Raw genomic sequence first — 21145 nt, 5'->3', positions numbered from 1 at the left:
ATCATCAGTGTCTCATCTCAGAATAAAACATGAAAAGACAGAAGTGAGAAACACAGATGTTCAGAAGTGAGTTGTGTTCAGAAACAGGAGGTAAATCACACAGAGAATAAATGATGTTAATGTGGAGTGAAGGACAGATGGAGTATTTCATTAAAATTAACAGTAACTCTATTTCTGATCTCCACATCCATCTGGAAACGCTTCCCCTAAACCCCAGAGGTTTACAGACCATATTTCCAACAAAGTTGGGACACTGTGCAACATGTAAATAAAAAGAAAATGCAATGAGGTGCCAAAATATAGTTAAAATGATAGTCAGATCTGCCGGAGTCATTAGCCACACTCTGGAAATGTTCACATTTTCTGCTTTACAAACACCAAACAGATTAACACTAATTCCATCCCTTTACATTTTTCTGAGTAAACAACCGCCCACCTGTCCGTCTGGACACTGATTGATGACTGTTGAGCTCCTGCTCCATGCTTCAGACCAGCTGCCCACGCCCCAGCCACCACCAAGTGCCTTGGAGCTGCCCCTACACTGGAGTTTTCCTCCTAACTCCTAACTATTATTACCAGTAGATTGACCAGAGGAGGATAGGTCACCCCTTGTGAGCCTTGGTTCCTCCCAAGGTTTCTTCCTCAGCTGAGGGAGTTTTTCCTTGCCACTGTCGCCCCTGGCTTGAACACCTGGGGATTTTTAAATTTTTACATTCTTTACATTTTTACATTTAATGTCAAAACTCTGTCTTACTGGAATTCTTTGCAGCTGTTTTGTGACAACATCAGTTGTAAAAAGCGCTATACAAATAAATTTGATTAGAATTTTTGATTTGCACCTAATTGCATTTTGTTTTTATTTACAGGTTGCAGTGTCCCAATGTGTCTCAAACACCTCTGCACTGTATTGCTATTTATTATGAGTTTAAATCATGTACTGTACTGTAAATGTTTAGCACAATCTACAGTTTCAAAACTGATTAGTTGTATGATCACTTTTAAAAGTATATTTCAATTTAAGTTTACAACTGTATTTTTCAATATTTGAGCTAGGATCCATGGAGTTGTTAGTGTTTAGCATCACTTATGATTTAACATTTCCTGTGTCATGAATTACTCTGTCATTGTTTCCTTTGGTTGTCATGTGTGTAGAAGCACATGGCTCCTTGTTTTGTTTTGTTCCTTTTGTCTGCCTTAGCTCTACCCTCTCATGGTGCCTCCTTTGTAATCCTGCCCCCTCGTTATCTGTCACAGGTGTTCCTAGTTAGTAGTATGTGTTTAAGTTCCTTTGTGTCAGACTCTCTTTGGTGGACACTCCTTATGCTTTGTGTGGTTGTTTGGTTTGTTGCGTTCTAATGTTAGTATTTCTCTATCTTTCCAGTCTGTGGGTATTTTCCTCTTTTTCTAGTCTGTTAGTACTTCCCTCTCTTTAGTATGATAAGTGTCTCTGTCTCAGCCTGCATAACTATCATCTGTATATATCCATGTTTCCCTATCTCTAGTCTATGTTTTCTTTGTATCTGTCTCTCCAGTGTAGGCCTCTTTGTATCTGTCTCTCTAGTCTGGGCCTCTGTGTAAATATCCATGTCTAGGTCTCTGTCTTTGTTTTAGAATCTCAGTTAAAGAATCTCTTATGTCTATGTTCTTTATCTTTATTCTGAATAAAGCTGCTGTGTTAGTGTTTGCTTCTGCCTCCCTCAGTCCACCTGGTCCTGACATCCTGGCTGTGTCGCCCAGGCATAATTTTTTTTTCCTTTGTTTGAAGAACAAAAAAACTAAGTTCTGGGATGACTGACTTTTAATTCCACTTTACACGACTGGATATTTTGATTAATAAAGGAGATTACTGCATATGGCACTGTGCCTTGAGTAGCACATTTACTGCGTCTGGTGGAAACTAAAAGAAAGTGGTGATCGACTAGTGTCTTATTATTAGACAAAGCATCTTTGTGTGTGAACTCTCATGCGGGGAATTAGTACTTGGCTGAGGGGGCCTTGGACCAGTTTGTGTTACACCACTGTGACTCAACATTAATTTATTATTACATTACACAAAGTTTGTTCAAGTCCCAAATCTTGAGGTCAAGTCTGTGGCATTTGAAGGCAAGTCTCAAGTCAAGTCTGAAGTAATTTTTTGAGCAACTCAAGTCCCCATCTTTGGCACTTCCTATAAATCCAGTTTATTATTTTAGTGAAAATGGTTCAGATCGATCTCTGTGTTCTTCTAAACTTTCCTTTGTTCTCCTGAACATTTTGGTCTGAGAGCACAGATGTTACTGATGACCCCAGGTCTGAACTGAAAGTCTAACGGACGGAGCTGCAGTAAATAAGGGAGACAGGACTTTCTCACACTTTACAAATAATACATTGTCTATAGTGTTTATATATTGTGTACAGTCCACATTTCATCTTTTTATCTTTCTTACTCCTTGATGATTTAGGCAAAGAAAATGGTAAGTGAATGTTGTGTATTTCTACTGAAAGTACTGGATGTAGTTTGTGTAGTTTATAAAGTCAGAGGAGAGTTTTAATCCAAGTCAAGCTCTCACATAAAATCCAGTTTCATCAGTTGCTCATGTTTTAAACTAAGCTTGAAATTTGTGCTTTAAACTTCCATCTCCCATCTTCCTTCCCACAATGCACTGCTGCATAATCCCACTGCACTCACAGACAGTGAAGTTTACTGATGAGCCTCTTGCTCCAGCCTCTTACACTTCATTCTCTACTTCTGGAGTCATAACCAGAAACAACCCTGAAATGGATATCAGGTGAAAGAAAAACTAGAATAAATTAAAAAACATATGCACTGAAAAAAAAATAGAGTTTATTATTTGTTGTGACATTTTGGTTAAAAGATTAAGAAATACACATAAAAATCAAATCAGATATACAGGGGTTAGACAATGAAACTGAAACACCTGTCATTTTAGTGTGGGATGTTTCATGGCTAAATTGGATCAGCCTGGTGGCCAATCTTCATTAATTGCACATTGCACCAGTAAGACCATGTGCATCCAATGGTTCAAACATTGTATCCTGAAGGTGGTGCCGTGTATCAATGACAATGCACCAATACACACAGCAAGACTGGTGAAAGATTGGTTTGATGAACATGAAATTGAAGTTGAACATCTCACATGGCCTGCAGTCTCCAGATCTAAATATTATTGAGCCACTTTGGGGTGTTTTGGATGAGCGAGTCAGGAAACGTTTTCCTCCACCAGCATCACGTAGTGACCTGGCCACTTTCCTGCAAGAAGAATGGCTTAAAATCCCTCTGACCACTGTGCAGGACTTGTATATGTCATTCCCAGGACGAACTGACGCTGTATTGGCCGCAAAAGGAGGCCCTACACCATACTAATAAATTATTGTGGTCTAAAACCAGGTGTTTCAGTTTCACTGTCCAACCCCTGTAGGTAAATAACAGAAAAGCTGTTCAAAAGAATATTCTTCCCTTACATCACTACTGGTATTCCAATATTTAAATAAAGTTTGATTAAAACCTTTTAACAACTTGATGGTTTTGGAGAACAGCAGAAATGGTTATGTGCCCTATGGTGCGGAAATATCATAATCGGACTTGTTCAGTAGGTGTTGAGGGTTTCGAATGTGTACACACTAGCGATGGGAATTTCGGCTCTTTTTGGGGAGCCGGCTCTTTTGGCTCGGCTCTTCATAAAGAGCCGGCTCTTTCGGCTCCTAAATGGCTCTTTGTTTTACCACTTATTTCCACTGGTACAGAACAATATTACCTAGATTTTACATGACTATATGGACAAAATATTATTGTTCAACATTAAAAATAATAAATAGAGTTGCAATGGCCAATTGTTTTATGGCTGTCTTGTAATAACTCACTGATTGCACTCACATTCAATTGTATAAATAACTGAATTTTTATTTAAACACCTTAATAAAAAATCACTTGTAAACTCTGAAATATAGGCAATGGAACCCAAAAGGTAGGTATTACAAAATAGATTATTAAATTAAATAATCATCCATTTCTGGGTAATAAAATAAACAATTACTCTGCAAAGTGCAAAACAGCAGCATTCAACGGTAGTGATTAAAACAACCACAACTGCCAATATTTTTTGGAAGGCAGATTGGCATTCAGGAAAACCAAGTGTCTCAGCTTGGAGGGTTGGAGCTTGCTTGTTGTTCTCTGATTGGTTGAATGACAAGCCTTAGAAAAAATTGGCTCGGTCTTAGACGGGAACTGGCTCTCATCGTTCACTTACAAGAGCCGGCTCTTTGAACTTCCATAATCACAATGTCATATCACAACTGCACTTTAATCACAATCCATAATCATAATGTCATTTCACAACTGCACTTTATGTAAATAATCACAACTGCACTTTATGTAAATTATGTAAATAATGTTATATATTGCACTTCTGGTTAGATGCTAACTACATTTCATTGGCCCTGTACTTGTACTCTGCACAATGACAATAAAGTTGAATCTAATCTAAAAAAACACACACATACACACAAATATCTGATCTACACACTGATACTGAGAGTGGTTCGGAATATTTTAGACGGATCACCTTTAACAGAATCAGAATAATGTCCCAACGTGTTTAACAGCAGAGACGTGTTTATGTCAGTGTTTCTATTTAATACTGTTCCATGAAGGAAACACTGTTTAATAATGAAATAGAAGCGACTGATCGGCTGAAACATGGAGGGAATGTGTTTATTAAAGAGTGAAGTGAAGAAATCAAACAGGATTCAGACGATCAGAAAGTCAGACTTACTGAGGAACCCATCAGGAGAAGTTCTCTAAAGCTCCAGAGCAGCACGTCTCAAACTACACACAAGATTTCACACTCTGAGCTCTTTAGTCTGGAGCTGAGGTTTTAGTGCTCTTTACTTTTATCTCTCTAACTACAAAACAGTGCAGAAATGTCTCTGTATTATTATTATATGTTTAAGTTTATAACCGATGGTGTCAGTTTCAGTTCTCTGGAGCTTCTAAACGTCTTCATGTGATACAGAACATAGAGGTGAATCTCTTTGTGTTATTATGTAGATTTTAGATGTTCTTATTTTGTCTCTAATCACTGCCTCCACCTGTTCCAAAGTCATCATTTCTCAGGTGAGCACAATATCTTATAATAATCTGTGTTAATATCATCTGTGGATATAAACACAGCGTATAAATATGTGCAAGGCATGTTGTTCAGAAGAGAATATACTTTGTTCATACTATGTTCATTTCTCTTTCACAGTGTTTGATGTTAGTGTGATTACAGTATAAACACAGATCAGAGCTCTCTAAAGCCTCTTTCGCACATGCACAGCCACCCAGTAATGTTCCAGAGTTGAGCCGGAGGAGCTATATGTGTAAACACCAACACCTGTAACATTTGTCCCAGATTTAATGCAGACTTAGTCCAGCTAGCGCCCTATTACAAGCTTTATGTAAAGTCTCTACAGAGCCTCTAATGTTCACTGAGTACTTCCTTCACAGGCACTGACCCATGCCTAAAGCACACGAATAAATTTGCACTGCTAAAACGCGTCTGATACAGAAAATCTCCCGTTGTGCACTACATATTTCAAAGAACATCTCTGGGACATTTCCAGACCTGATACAACAGCATTTCTCTGGAATGTATCTGAAGTTCACAAGTGAAAGGAGTTAAAGTGATAATGCCCAGCCAGGGCGGCACGGTGGCGCAGCAGGTAGTGTCGCAGTCACACAGCTCCAGGAACCTGTGAGGAGTTGGTGTGTTCTCCCCATGTCTCCGCGTGGGTTTCCTCCGGGTGCTCCGGTTTCCTCCCACTGTCCAAAAACACACATTGGTAGGTGGTTTGGCGACTCAAGTGTCCGTAGGTGTGAGTGTGGGAGTGTGTGTGTTACCCTGTGAAGGACTGGCGCCCCCTCCAGGGTGTATTCCCGCCTTGCGCCCAATGATTCCAGGTAGGCTCTGGGCCCACCGCGACCCTGAACTGGATAAGCGGTTACAGATAATGAATGAATGAATGAATGATCCTTAGCCACTGCAGAAGTGGCGCTAGTCTTCTTTCCTCTTTTCAGGTTCAGACTTGTGGGTCTGTTGCTCTCTTCCCAAGAGCATACGACTGATTATTTATTCTGAAGACTCAAAGTAGAAGAAGAAAAATGACCCTTTTTCCCTTAAAATATTGAATGTGGCATTGACCACAGCATAACCTCTATATTGGGCAGTCTGCTTTTTGATTCTGATTTTGACTCTACAGACTGATTTGACTCAGTTTTTTTTCTACAGAGACACAGAAAATGGAGAGAAAAGGGAGGAATCTGTGCTGAGGACAGGTGAATTATTAAAGAGGTACAAAATTAAACCACTCAGAGCTCTGCTTTTAATTTTCTATGTAGGTTTGCACACCCTGCTCAAATCATGTTTTATTTTCTAAATGTAAATAATTAAATATGTCCTTTACATAAAGCATAGTTAGAATATTCAGATATTCAGGCACATATTTATTTTTTGTTTATTTGCTAAATTGAACATTTTGAATAAAACAATACAAATACAAATGTGTATTGCTACGCAAAGGTAATGATGGTCACCCAATCAAAGCAGACTGCAAACTGTGCCATACGACAATATCAAGCACATGCCACCAACCAATACAGCAGCAACTCTCTCTAGGAGAGAAAAATTTATCTGCTCACAACCCAAGGTCTGGACAAATAACAGAAGCTCTTACTTAGTCATAAAATATCCAGGGTGTGTGATCATAGATTAAGGAAACTGTCAAAGCTAAAACACTGCTGCCTCTTACAGCAATGCTAAAGCAGTATATTCTCTTTGAGAAGTGGCCAGTCCAGAGCGGAACTCATATGATCCCGCACTCAAAGGTCTTGCCTGTCATCTCGCCCTCTGTCCAATAATTTTAGACTCCACAGTGTGACCAGTGTCTCGCACCCATTAAAATGACCAAATGAACATATTTAATGTTATATTTTACTGGAACCAAAAAGTCCCAGTGCCCTTCTAAAAATCTCCATGACCAGAGATGGAGTGAAATGAGGGGAAATATTGGCTTTGTGTTTGAAAAGTGGGGGCAGTTTACAAGCAGCAACACTACAGAACAGAGCCAGAGCTGGCTACGTTTCTCCTGAACAGGTAACAGCAAATCATTTCTGAAAAAAATATAGCAGTACACACTTAAAAGGAGTAAAGGCCATATGTGTTTTACACAAAAAAGTGAGGCGTAGTGACGTTTGAAAGGTGTTAGGACTGTGTTTTGTGTGTTTTATACAAAGAAGAAGGTGAATAACATTATTGAAAAGCGTAAATACAATTGTTTGTTTGTTTTTTTAAAGAAATTGATGCAGCTTCATGTGTGTTTCTCCGTGGTGTGTTTAAACAAATTAAGGAGTAAAATGGTGTTTGAAAAGCCTCGTGTATTCACCTTTTTAAGGTGGAATGGAGAAATCAAGCTTGGTAGCAAATATAAGCGTTTCTCTAGTAGGTAGATGTGCACTTGGTCATGTGATTTAAATGGATAAAATGGGAATGCGAGTTTTGTTTATAAACTTAGCGCTATCTTCGACTCTTAAGGTGGAACAGATCAAGAACCTGGCGAACGCCATTAGGACCATTAGTAAACCGTCACATGTAACGTGGAACAAATTGTTTGACTACAAAAATTGTGGATAAGATCTGGCTCCTAAACGACATTTATGGTGGAAAGGAAAATCGATATGCAAACACTAGCCTTGTCTAGTCTAAATATTTCAGGTGGATTACAGACTTGGACAGTTAAAGCTTGTAAATGCAGGGAAATGGCGGCCGCCTGTTCACTTTTAGATAGATGTTTTAGTGAAATGATGAACACTTTTCTGTGTAAATGTGTTGATTGTGGCACATTCTTCTTATTACGGCCCAATTTCTTAAACCCGTCTTTTGCTTTTTCATTCAGTTTTCCTCAAACCGGCAACCTGCTCGAGCTTCACATTTGAGGAGGAGGGGGAGCAGGTAGACAGCTCTCTCCACTGTTTTGAAACTGTATTATAGTTCAGATTTTAAAAGCTTGGTGTCAGTATTACAGATTGCTCCTTTAATGTGTTAGAGCCCAAGTATGGGCCTGACCCTGACCCCCCTCTGACCCTTCTACACAGCCTCCGGCTCCCCCTTCGAATCCTCCTAAACCTACTGCTTCCTTCCCTTCTTTCACTCCTCTCACAGAAGACGAGGTATCAAATCTTCTTAGAGGTGACCGTCCCACATCCTGTCCACTGGATCCCATTCCTACCACCCTACTGCAAACCATAGCCCCGTCCATTGTGTCCGCAGCCACTCATGTAATCAATTCTTCATTAACCTCTGGAACATTTCCAAACACCTTCAAGCAAGCTCAAGTAAGACCTCTACTCAAAAAACCTTCTCTTGCTCCTTCTATAGTAGAGAACTACCGACCAGTCTCTCTCCTCCCCTTCCTGTCTAAAATCATTGAAAGAGCTGTCTTTAAGCAGGCAACAAAATTCCTCTCCCAACATAACCTTCTTGACTCTAACCAATCCGGCTTCAAGAGCGGCCACTCGACGGAAACTGCACTTCTGTCAATAATGGAAGCTCTTAAAGAGAGGCCAAAGCAAAAGGTCAGTCCTCAGTTCTCATTCTGCTCGACCTATCAGCAGCATTTGATACGGTCAACCACCACATCTTACTAAACAAACTTACTGACATGGGCTTCAAGAACAATGCACTCTCCTGGTTTGAGTCTTATCTCACTGGACGATCCTTCAGTGTGTCATGGCTTGGACAAACATCAGCGCGACACCACCTCACCCCCAAGGCTCAGTGCTGGGACCCCTCCTCTTTGCCTTGTACACCACCTCTCTAGGCCCAATCATACATTCGCACGGCTTCTCCTATCACTGCTATGCAGATGACACACAGCTCTATTTATCCTTTCCTCCAGGAGACACTTCAGTGGCAACTCGAATCTCTGACTGTCTCTCTGACATATCTACATGGATGAAGGAACATCACCTCCAATTGAATTTATCCAAAACTGAACTACTGGTCCTCCCAGCCAAGCAAGCTATTCTCCACAACATCAGCATCAAGCTAGAGTCCCTACCAGTGGCTCCCACCAAGGTTGTAAGAAACCTAGGTGTCATGGTTGATGACCAGCTGACCTTCGCAGATCACGTTACCGCTGTAGCTCGATCGTGCCGCTTCTCGCTATTCAACATAAGGAAGATTAGGTCATACCTAACTCAACATACAACACAGCTCCTCGTTCAGACGTTAGTAATCTCCCGTCTAGACTATTGCAACGCCCTCCTGACAGGTCTTCTGGCCTGTGCTGTGAGACTGCTACAGATGATCCAGAATGCTGCAGCAGGCCTGGTCCTCAACCAACCAAAAAGAGCACATGTCACGCCCCTATTAGTTGAGCTGCATTGGCTACCCTTAGCTGCTCGCATCAAATTTAATGATGGCCTTCGGAGTGTTCACTGGTTCTGCTCCCATCTACCTCAATAGACTCTTAAAACCATACGTTAGCGCCCGCCCTCACCGTTCCTCAAAGGAGCGCCAACTAACATGACCAACCCCCTGTACAGGTCAGTTGAGGCTATTCTTATCTCTGGTACCACGCTGGTGGAACGAGCTTCCAAGCACTATCAGAGCAACAGAAACCCTCTCTGCATTCAAGAAATCATTGAAAACCAAGCTCTTCTGAGAGTATCTTTTGCACTAAATGTCTTTCTTTAATGCACTTATTACTTCCTGGCATAGTGCACTTAATGTAAGGTATTTTGTATAAATTGTGTTGTAGTTCGAATGTTAGATCCTCTTTTGTAAGTCGCTTTGGATAAAAGCGTCTGCCAAATGCATAAATGTAAATGTAAAGTATGAAATTCCCAGCCATTATCATACAACTGCTTTACCAAAGAAGCCCAATGTTGTGCAAAAACATTTTACAAGCATGCTGCATGAAACAAATGAACTCTAACTCTTTCAGTTCTTTGTACTAACATCTGCTCAATTCCATGATGCTCATGGTTGCTACATTCTGAGTAGGAATCGGTATCAGCAAAGAAAAACACTAATATTTGGTTATAACAAAAGGTATTGATTCATGCCTATTAAATGTGTTTCTCACAGAGATACAAGGACTGAACATCGTTCTAAAAGATAAAAAGAATCTTCTAAAGGAGAGAAATGACAGAAAAAGACAAACAGCTCCAAGAGAAGGAAATACGTCTGACAAATAACGCAGAGACACTTCAGATGAAGAACAAGATGCTGGAGGAGAAAGACACAGAGCTGGAGAATGTGAGGAAACTGCTGAGAGAGAAAGAGTCTCTACTGGAGGACACAGTGAAAGAGGTGGACAGCTGTAAAAATCACATAGAGACACAGAGAAAGGAGCTGCAGGAAAAGAGCAGCACACTCCAGAAGATGAAGATCCAACTGGAAGAACAGAAAACTGAAGTGAGTGAAAAAGACAAACAGCTCGAAGAGAAGTGGAGGATTGTAAGTGAGATACACACACAGCTAATGGAGAGAGAGGAGCAGGTTAAAGAGAAAGAGAGACTTCTAGAGGAGAGAAACAAGCAGCTGCAGGAAAAAACACACTCTCCATCATCAGTTCCAGTCAGGAGGAGAAACAGCAAGGAGGGGATTCCTCCACACTGTAAGTAACTGACCAGGTCCCTTACAATAATTTTTGCATTTTATTTTCAGAGTATTTTTTTTTATTATCACACACTGTCTGTGTTTAATGTAACTCTCCACAAACTCTCTTTAAGAACGTGTGTTTATTGTGGTTCTGTGGTTTCTCAGTCAGTGAAGAGACTCCAGACCCAGCTCCACTCAGGAGGAGAAACAGTAAAGAAGGACTTCCTCCACACAGTAAATAATCACACATTCATATAGTTTCTGAAATATTTCTCTAGACAGACCATTCTCTCACACTCAGTAATAAATGAACCCCTTCATTCTTGTTGATCTGCAGTGAGTGGAGAGTCTCCTCCAGAGTCTGGTGGTGTATCAGAGCTGAGGCTGGTTCTGCTGGGGAGGACTGGAAGTGGGAAGAGTGCAGCAGGAAACAGGCTCCTGGGCCGAGAGGAGAGGAGCAGGGCTGGAGCTTCTACAGTGAGGCAGCAGAGTGAGAGCAGACAGGGCCAGGTGGCTGGGAGGCAGGGGACTGTGGTGGACACTCCTGACTATTTCAGTCCTGGACTCTCTCTGGACGAGCTGAGACAGGACGTGGGGATCTGTGTCCGTCTGTCGGCCCCAGGACCCCACGCCTTCCTCCTAGTCATACCAGTGAAGCAGACCTCAGGAGAGGAGAGAGACATGCTGCAGAAAATGGAGGAGATGTTTGGAGAGAGATGCTGGAGGAACACCATGATCCTCTTCACCGTCACTGATGAAGACCAAGAGAAGAAGACTGAAGAGTTTGTCCAGTCAGGAAACCAGGAGGTCCAGAGCCTTGTGGAGAAATGTGGGAACAGGTTTCACTGTCTCAACATTAAGGAGAGTGGAGAGGGGTCTCAGGTCTCAGAGCTGCTGGAGAAGATCGAGAAGATGGTGGAAGGAAACAGAGAGGAGTTCTACAGCACTGAGATCTACCTGGAGACAGAAGCTCAGATCAGAGCAATGGAGACAAAGATCATGAAAGAAATGGAGGAAAAGAGGGTGAAAGAAGAGAGAAAAATGAAGGAAAAACATGAAAAGGAGCTGCAGAACTCTCTGAGAAGGATAGAGGGAGCAGTACAAGAGCACGAAAGAGAGATAAAACAACTTAACGACCGAACAACTGACCTAGAGAGAAGAATGAAAGAAGAGAGGGATGAAGAGAAAAGGAGAGGACTGGAACGAGAGCTGGAGAGAGAGTTAGAGCGAAGGACAGAAATGGCAGAAAAGGTGAAGAGACTGAAAGAGAAGAGAGAGAGAGACAGGTGTGAGATGGAGGAGAGACACAGACAGGAGATGGAGGAGATCATGGAGACGTATGAAGGAGAAGCCAGAGCTGAAGCAGAGAGAAACTTAATGAAGATCCTGCTGCCAGAAATCCGGAGAAATATTTTAGCTTCAAAGTCAAAGGCGGAGTGTCCGAACTGCAAGACTCAAGGGCCCAAATCTGATCAGTATTTTAGGACCGCAGTTGCATGTGCGTGCATAGCCACATCAGTTGTTGTTATAACGAGGCAACTGTGGAGGTGTTAAGAGGAGCAGTACCTGGGAAAATGAAACAAATCATCACATTGATAACAGACAGTGAATTATTGTTTATTTACTCTTTATTTAAGTGCCAATTGTGTTCATGGTTCTGAGTTCTTTAGAAATAGACAACAACAGAAAAGGGAGGTGGTCTTTGTCGTGTTTGTTGCTGAAATCACTGTGTGCACTAAAGTTAACCAAGAGATCTGGACCTGCTCAAAGAGCAGCAACTGGTGAGAATGTGTGGTCCTGGGGTGAGGAAACTTAAAGACAACTTTTACAATTCTAGAGATCTACAGTTCTCACAGCAAAACAAACTCCCCCTGCTGTTTGTGTTCATTCAGAAGCTCTGTGTCTTTTAAGGTGGAACAGTGTGTTTGAGTCAGAAGTGACTGTAGCTTGTTTGTAGTCGAAGTTTAACTTGTCTGTACACCTTTATTCACTGTTTGAATTATCACAGAAACTCATTTGTAACTCAAGTTGTTACATGTGTATCACTTTCGGTCTGTGTTTACTTTCATGCAGTAAGCACTCTCCAGAATTTGGAGTCGGTTCGACTTTGTTATGCGTCTGAAACCAAAAATAAGTCAATATTACCCACATATGGAGCAGGAATAAAGCAACATCCTATTCATGTTTAATTTCATTTAAATATTTTTATACTCCCCACTGTCCAATGCCTCCAGATGCTGTTTCTCTGTTGTGCCTGAACGGCAGTGGGCTCCTGAACCATTTCAGACCGAGATAAGAGACTTTTTTTGTTCCAGTTACCTAGCCAGGGATGTGTACAAACACCAGACAGCACACAAACAGACCAGTGAGGAAACAAACAAAAGGAAATTGTGATCATCGCCTTTAAAAGATTAATTTTTTTTTTTTTTTTTTTTTTGTGAGGGTGTGGAGGGTCTTCTGACCAGGGTGGGCTACTTATCTTTAGCTCAGGTATTTGTGGTGGTAAATAACTGTCAGGAGCGGGGACATGAGGAGTAGATTTTAAGGAAGCGGACACACTCGCTACAACACAGAACATTTAATGAAGAACAAACAGAACAAACGAACTAGACGAGGGATACGAAATAACATTACTTATAAACATGGGGAAGAGCAGGAAACAGGGCAAGCTAGAGAAACGAGAAACGAGAAAACAATACGAAGAACCATGAGCGTGAAACAAGCAAACAAACAAACAGACAAAATCAAACAGAGAAACAAAATAAAAATGACCGATCACAGGAAGTGAGGGAAGAGGGCTTAAATAAACGAACTTAACTAGACACACCTGACACAGATAACGAGGGAAAAGAAGGCGGAACATAGGCAGGACAAAGGCGGAGAATGAACATAAACAAAGCCATGTGCAGAGACAGGAAAACAGCGAAGAGAGAGCCAAATAGAAAGGGGAAAACAAACCAGAAAGTGTCAAGATGTGACAGACGCCCCCCCCAAGACGCGCAACTCCCGGAGCGCGAAAAACGAGACTCTCCAGGAGCTGGCGCAGGAGGGGGCCAGAAGAACAAGACAAAAAAAAAAACGAAACTAGAAAAGACTCAGGATGGAAAAGGGAACAAGGAACTAGACTTTAAACGGACATCGGACAGAAGTAGAAAGAGGGGACGGGACTCGTGATAATACAGGGTGCTGGAAGTTATATTGGAAATTGAACGGGGACTGAGATAGAACAGGAGTAGAAACAGGGTACTGACATTTAGACTGGACAGAGGACTGAAGAGGACTAACAGGGAACTGGACATGAGACTGGACAGAGGATCTAACTGGTGACTGGAAAGAGTTAGGAAACTGGACTTGAGGCAAGGGAACAGGGACCATTACATTAACAGGGATAGAAACGAACACGGTGACAGGGACCGGAACAGAAACAAAAACAGACACAGGCACAGGGACAAGAAGAGAAACAGGAATCAGAACAGGGATAGATACAGGGACAAAAACAACAGGTGGGTGGTACCCAGGACTGGCATGTGTCTGTTGAGAAGTCTGATGAACCAGCCTGGGTACAGTTCTGGGAATCGACCCCAAAGTCCTTGGGGCCGTCTTACGGGTTTGACCAGGAGCGGCCGTAGCCACAGTCTCGGGCAAGGGAACGGCTGGCTGCGCCGCTTTCACGAGCAGAGGAGCGGCTGAGGGAGCCGCACCCATGGAGGCTGGAGACCCTGCGACGATGTCCACGGAGACAGGGGAACCTGCAGTGACGTCCACTGAGGCAGGCGGAACTGCGACGACGTCCACTGAGGCAGGCGGAACTGCGACGACGTCCACGGAGGCAGGCGGAACTGCGACGACGTCCACGGAGGCAGGCGGAACTGCGACGACGTCCACGGAGGCAGGCGGAACTGCGACGACGTCCACGGAGGCAGGCGGAACTGCGACGACATCCACTGAGGCAGGCGAAACTGCGACGTCGTCCACTGAGGCAGACGGAACTGCGACGTCGTCCACGCAGGCAGACGGAACTGCGACGTCGTCCACGGAGACAGGGGAACCTGCAGTGACGTCCACTGAGGCAGGCGGAACTGCGACGACGTCCACTGAGGCAGGCGGAACTGCGACGACGTCCACTGAGGCAGGCGGAACTGCGACGTCGTCCACGGAGGCAGACGGAACTGCGACGTCGTCCACGGAGGCAGAAGAAGCTGCGACGACGTTCACGGAGACAGGAGAAACAGCGGCGACGTCCACGGAGGCAGATGAATCTGCGACGTCGTCCACGGAGACATGAGAAACTGCGACGACGTCCACGGAGGCAGATGAATCTGCGACGTCGTCCACGGAGACTGGAGAAAGTGACACGACGTCCACGGAGGCAGAGGAATCTGCGACGTCGTCCACGGAGGCAGAGGGATCTGCGACGACGTTCACGGAGGCAGAGGGATCTGCGACGTCATCCACGGAGGCAGAAGAAGCTGCGACATCGTCCACGGAAACAGAAGAGGCGGGCGTCGCTCTTTCGAAGACAGGAGAGGCGGACGCCGCCTTCAAGGAGAGCTCCAGGCGTGCCATGAGGCCTGTAAGCTTCTCCTGGAGGTCAGGAGTGAGCGCAGAGCGGTGCTTAGGAACTGGGGTCGCGGCCGTAGACGTTGCGCTCAAGGAGACAGGCGCGGCCGTAGGCGTTGCGCTCAAGGAGACAGGCGCGGCCGTAGGCGTTGCGCTCAAGGAGACAGGCGCGGCCCCCCCCCAAGAATTTCCCCGGACCTGAGGGGATAATCCTCCAGCAAAGGGGAGACTCCAGCCTGCTTTCTCCTTCGGCTCCGTCGATTCCCGCTGGAGCAATTACTCGATTAATGAATCGAGTCTTCTGTTCGGGGAAAAGGAACCGCACCGGGCATGCGCTGCAGCCGTTGACTCCACTCCGAAGCCGCTCTTAACGCCTCCTCCACGGGATCTTTGTGGCCTGTGCGGAACGGAGTCCGGCGACTTACACCTCTCCTAAATGGGTAGTCCGTGCTAGCTGTGTCCATCTTTTGATCGGTCATTCTGTCAGGAGCGGGGACGTGAGGAGTAGATTTTAAGGAAGCGGACACACTCGCTACAACACAGAACATTTAATGAAGAACAAACAGAACAAACGAACTAGACGAGGGATACGAAATAACATTACTTATAAACATGGGGAAGAGCAGGAAACAGGGCAAGCTAGAGAAACGAGAAACGAGAAAACAATACGAAGAACCATGAGCGTGAAACAAGCAAACAAACAAACAGACAAAATCAAACAGAGAAACAAAATCAAAATGACCGACCACAGGAAGTGAGGGAAGAGGGCTTAAATAAACGAACTTAACTAGACACACCTGACACAGATAACGAGGGAAAAGAAGGCGGAACATAGGCGGGACAAAGGCAGAGAATGAACATAAACAAAGCCATGTGCAGAGACAGGAAAACAGCGAAGAGAGAGCCAAATAGAAAGGGGAAAACAAACCAGAAAGTGTCAAGATGTGACAATAACAGTGTTTTTTTTTATAGAAAAGGTACATATTAGGCTGTGTTACTAAAAGTGTTTATGAAGTTTCCATGGGTCAACAACCTCTCCAAGATTATTCAGAATTTTAGATAAAGGTGGGGTTTCCTCAGTGTGTAGGGATGTCACATGATGGTAAAACACACACAAAATCCACTTTCCACAGTGAAACTCAGTCACCTGTCCAGAAAACAGATTTGAATCGGATATTAAACCACCTATAAATGTGGCTCAGGTTTAGTTTTGCTTTTCAGACTACAGAAAAATCCCTCTTCCTCAAATCAGAAATGAGTAGAAACCAAACCTGCCCTGCCGTTTGAACCAAGCCACTGTGAGAAAAGATTAAGGATTCCTCAGGGTCTAAAGGAATCTCGGAGGTGTAAAGATTAATTTCACTGATGAAACAATTATATTCAGTTGTGCACAAAGGCATTTATTCTATTTATTGTGATGATTATGGAGAGAGGGGCATCAGGAGGAGCGTGTGAACTCAGTGTAGAGGAGTAATGAAGTGACCTTCTAAAAAGCCTAAGCCTAAAGATGGGAAACACAAAGTGGTTTGGACTGAACATTAAAACATTACTCCAGCCAATCATCAACAGGGGGGTGTTCCTGGTCTTGCACAGGACGAGGAGACCGGAGGAGCAGGGGAGAGTTCCACCACACTTGTTGTCATAGAGATATGATTTCAAAGTGCAAGCTTGTGGAAAGAGAGACAGTTTTATTAAGACAAATGCTCTCTCCCACTCAATCAAAGAGTGTCACTGCTTTCCAGCCTGGATTTAGAGCTTCAGTGCTGCTGCGTGTAGATATTGTGTGGTGGCAGGATGCAGAAGAGGGACTGCTTAGGTCCAGATCACATCTACACAAATGCTGCTTAGAAAAATATGCAAATGAAAAGATAATTTAAGTGAATACTAAATAAGATGTTTTTTTTTCTCCAGGGGCTCCTCCAAGAATAATTTATATGTATAGCACTGTACTGAAATCAGTGGAGAGGGGGTGGTGGTTCCCTACCCTCCACTAAGAATTACATAGTGCAGTTTCTGCAGAGCTGAGCCCAGAGTAGCAATGATAGAGGCTCTGTCTACATAGAGTCCAGCTTGAGTCAAGTCGGTTAAATCTGTTCCTTTCTTGTGAAGTCAGTCTGTAAATGTGTTTCAGTTTGTGAATGTGGAAGAGGCAGATGAAAATCTTTAACCAGAAACTTTATGATGAGTTCATAATTGATGACTTTATGACTAAGGACACTTAGGAGTTGTGATTAATGTGACGTCTCACAACATTTGTTCCTGTTCTATCAGAAAATGAAGATTGAGAAACACATTTGAGCAGAACTGTAATCTGTAAATGATTATTCAATTTGTTACAAACATCTGTAATTTTTTCTGAAAATCAAACAGAATAAAATATTTTAATACAAATTCTTTTAAAATACTTTAAATAAAAATTCTTAATTGAATCAGTTGTTGTCTGATGTTAAGAGAATGTGAGATTACACCATTAAGATCACCTCATTGTTTCTATATTCACTGTCCATTCTCTGAGCTCCACTGACCGTACAGTAGCACTTTATAGTTCTACAACCACAGCACTTATAACAGCACCACACACACTAACACACCACCACCACATCAGTGTCACTGCAGCACAGAGAATGATCCACCACAGAAATCATACCTGCTCTGTGGAGGTCCTGACCAGTGAAGAACAGAGTAGAAGGGGGACTAACACTATGCAGGGCCACAGAAATAATATTCAGCAGTGCTCTGTGGTCAGCGTCCTGTGTCCTGTGACTAGAGGATGACAACACAAATTGTTCAGTAACAGATGTGCTACTGTCTCTGACCTTGCAGCTACAAGGTGGACCATCTACAAGTGAAACGGTGGCTTTCACAAAATAACTTAAGCAATAAAAATAACATCTAGAGGTTGAACAATTTTTTTAATATTTAACAGTTTCTAATAATGATAAATAATAGATATATTTCCAGGATATCAGATGTTTTCATTTTTTCCTCAGGGCAGCGTTTCTGAACATTATTTTTGACCCTTCTTTCACGGCTGTAGTTTATCCACTACACACTGGCACCAGGTGAATTCACAAACTACACAATAGATGTGTTTAATGAACTGGTAAATCTGTTTACATTTTATTACAGAAAGAGAGGAGTGTTCTCTGTTCTAACATCACTGTGTGTTCACTGTGTAATAATTATATATTGGTTCAGATGAATATTGATTGTTGAGGACACTTCTCTTTTTGAGAAAAGATTCTTCTCAAAAGCATCAGGGGCCATGTTAATTTCCAACATTTTTGCAAATGTATTTATAGGTATTACATGAGAACAAATCAACAAACGAGATCAAATGTTTGTAATGTGATCTTTGATAATGTTCATGTTTATTATTCTAAAAATAATGATAGCAATAATGATAAAGTCCAGGGTGTCAACAGTTAGGTAAACTAAACACAGTTATTACAGTGATGTTTATGCTTTATGAGTCTATTTGATATAAATGCATTTATCTTTTACGTGGCCATTTTACACATTATGTTTCATGTTTTTTTTTTCTGCAGAAACACCCCTGTACTAGAGACCTCACTAAATGTCATCACTAAATGGTCCGGTTCAAAGTTCTGTATAATAAGTTTCTAAAGAAAAAAAAAAAAAAAAAAGTCTCGAACATTTAATTATCTAACTGTCAGGATCACGGAGCAGACTGACACACTTGCTAAAACACAGTATGCTTTTTATTTAAATAAGATATAACAAAACAGAGACTTTGACAGAAAAACAACAAACAGGGAGCTAACAGAAACATGGACAAAGGGAGCTAAGCGAACTAAACGAGGACACAGAGCTAAACAGACGAAACCTAAACAAGGAGTGCTAAACAGGGCTAATGGGACAGAGACTACAGAGCTAAACAGACTAACACAGGACAGAGAGCTAAACAGACTAAAGAGGGATACAGACAAACTAGAGATACAGACAGACTGAAGATAACAAAACGACAATGACATTGGAAACGAGAAACAGCAGAGACAGACAGATTAATCCTAAACACAGAGAGCTCAAGCAAACAGAACAGACAGACTAGCAGGCTAAACAACATGACATGAGAAAGGAAATGAATGACCAACAAAGAGGAAGCAAGACAAGGGAACTTAAATACATTACACAAACAAGAGACACCTGAGACAGATAACGAGGGGGACGGATTACAAACGACACTGACGAGGACATTGATGAGAAGGCGGGACATGGACAATAACAAACAGAGCCATGTGCCAACCTTTTTTTGGTTAGAGCAAAAAACAGCAACAAGAAATGTTTGTATTTGGGAATTATCTGGATATAATTTTATAATTAAACTAGTTAAGAGATGTTTCTGAACAAACAAAAAGTACAGAATGAACAAGCAATGAAATAAACTGTGATTAAAGACTGTGATTGTAAACACTGTTATGTGTTACTTTAAAGCAGCGTTTATCAAAGTGTGGGGCTAGGTATTGCAGGTGGGGTGCAAGGAATCAGAAGAAATGAGCTTTTTATGTCTCTTTTATGCCTTTCTGTTTTACCAATAAAACTTACTCAATAAAAACCAACCACTGACAATGCATTCATTAATAGCCCTTAAACATACTAAAAAAACACTAGAGAGGAGACCATAAAAAGTAACTTACCTGGAACCAAAAATATGTTTAGTTTTTTTTTTTTTCCACAAACTTTTATTTTGAAAATGATCATGTTTTGGCAGTGAGTCAGACAAGGTGGGTCTTCTATGGGCCAGGTTTGCTATTTACCAGACTCCTTTCAGCTCACGTCCTGGCACTTTTGTTTGTGTCAAAAACGTTAGTCCTTGCGTGTACGTCCGCCTCCTCGTCCTCCCCTCAGCCGTGACAAAACCAGAGGCAAGAAGAAAATGATTTGTTATCTTGGCTAGAGCTGCCTCAGTGCTATGATGTGCCCTGAATCCATCTTGGAATTTTTCATATATATGGTTCTTATGTTGATATGAACTGAGTTGTTGGGCCACAGCTTTTGATCTAAGATCAAACGGTAGATTCAAAATAGGCTTGTAATTAGACAATTTGTGGGTAAAAAGGTTTCCAGTCTTTCTTCGGCAACTACGTTATAATTTATATCAATGTGGAGTAATTGGGTTGAAAATGTCCTTAAAACGAATTTACAAGTAGTTATATAGAGTACTAGATGGAAAAATCCTTTAAAAATTAATTATAAGAAGTTGGATAAAGGAGCATTCGGCGGAACAAGCCTTTAAACTGTAAGCAGATAAAGTTTATTTTTGGGTCTAATAAACCTTTAAAACTAAATTATAAGCAGTTATATAGGCGGAATAAATAAGACTTTAGACACCATTTTTTTGGGCGGAATAAGCTTTTAAAATATTTTAATAAGTATTTTCTGTTTAATAAGTCTTTAGGTACATCGCTAATGGGGTCCTAGAATTGTGGTCCTAAAACTGTAGTCTTCTCGCCTGCTTATACCAGTAGAGGGCAGTGTCACGAAAACACAAGGTCCTACACAAACTCCTGAAACTGAAACTGTGGTCCTAAAACTGTAACCTCCGGTACTGCAGGAACATGACTCCGGTAAAGTTGGTTTCATATTCGCATATTCAGATTTCTTTCTTCAATAGGTCTCAAACGGTGCATGCAAATGACTTAATACTTGCAAAGTATTGTTTTTGGGATCCAAGACAAGCAGCTACAACTCAGTTTATGTCAGAAATGTTTGCCATTTAAAAAACACGAAATATATTGTTTTCTATGGGCTGCCGCCATCTCCGCGAGAGCTAAGGGACCGTTTACAAACTACACTACACAGTAAAAACGAAGCTGACAAACCGCGCACATGACATACACTACATCTCTTACGTTGGTAAATTTAACCATTACTGGCCCGTAGTGATGTGTTTTTGAGAACAAATTTCAATAGTATTTGAA

The 21145-nt window shown here is 42.0% G+C and overlaps 1 protein-coding gene across 1 annotated transcript; it reads left to right on the top strand.

Moving 5' to 3' along the window:
* The first annotated feature begins 10184 nt into the window (after positions 1–10184).
* LOC136676402 (uncharacterized) lies at positions 10185–12197 on the top strand. The gene is made up of 3 exons (XM_066653395.1): positions 10185–10659; positions 10809–10877; positions 10981–12197. The coding sequence occupies exons 1-3, from the start codon at positions 10185–10187 to the stop codon at positions 12195–12197; spliced, it is 1761 nt and encodes a 586-aa protein (XP_066509492.1).
* Positions 12198–21145: the final 8948 nt, after the last annotated feature.

The sequence above is a fragment of the Hoplias malabaricus genome, chromosome 2, assembly GCF_029633855.1.
Source record: "Hoplias malabaricus isolate fHopMal1 chromosome 2, fHopMal1.hap1, whole genome shotgun sequence".
NCBI lineage: Eukaryota > Metazoa > Chordata > Actinopteri > Characiformes > Erythrinidae > Hoplias > Hoplias malabaricus.
The sequence above is the reverse complement of the archived record's forward strand: the minus strand, read 5'-3'. Positions and strand labels throughout refer to the sequence as shown.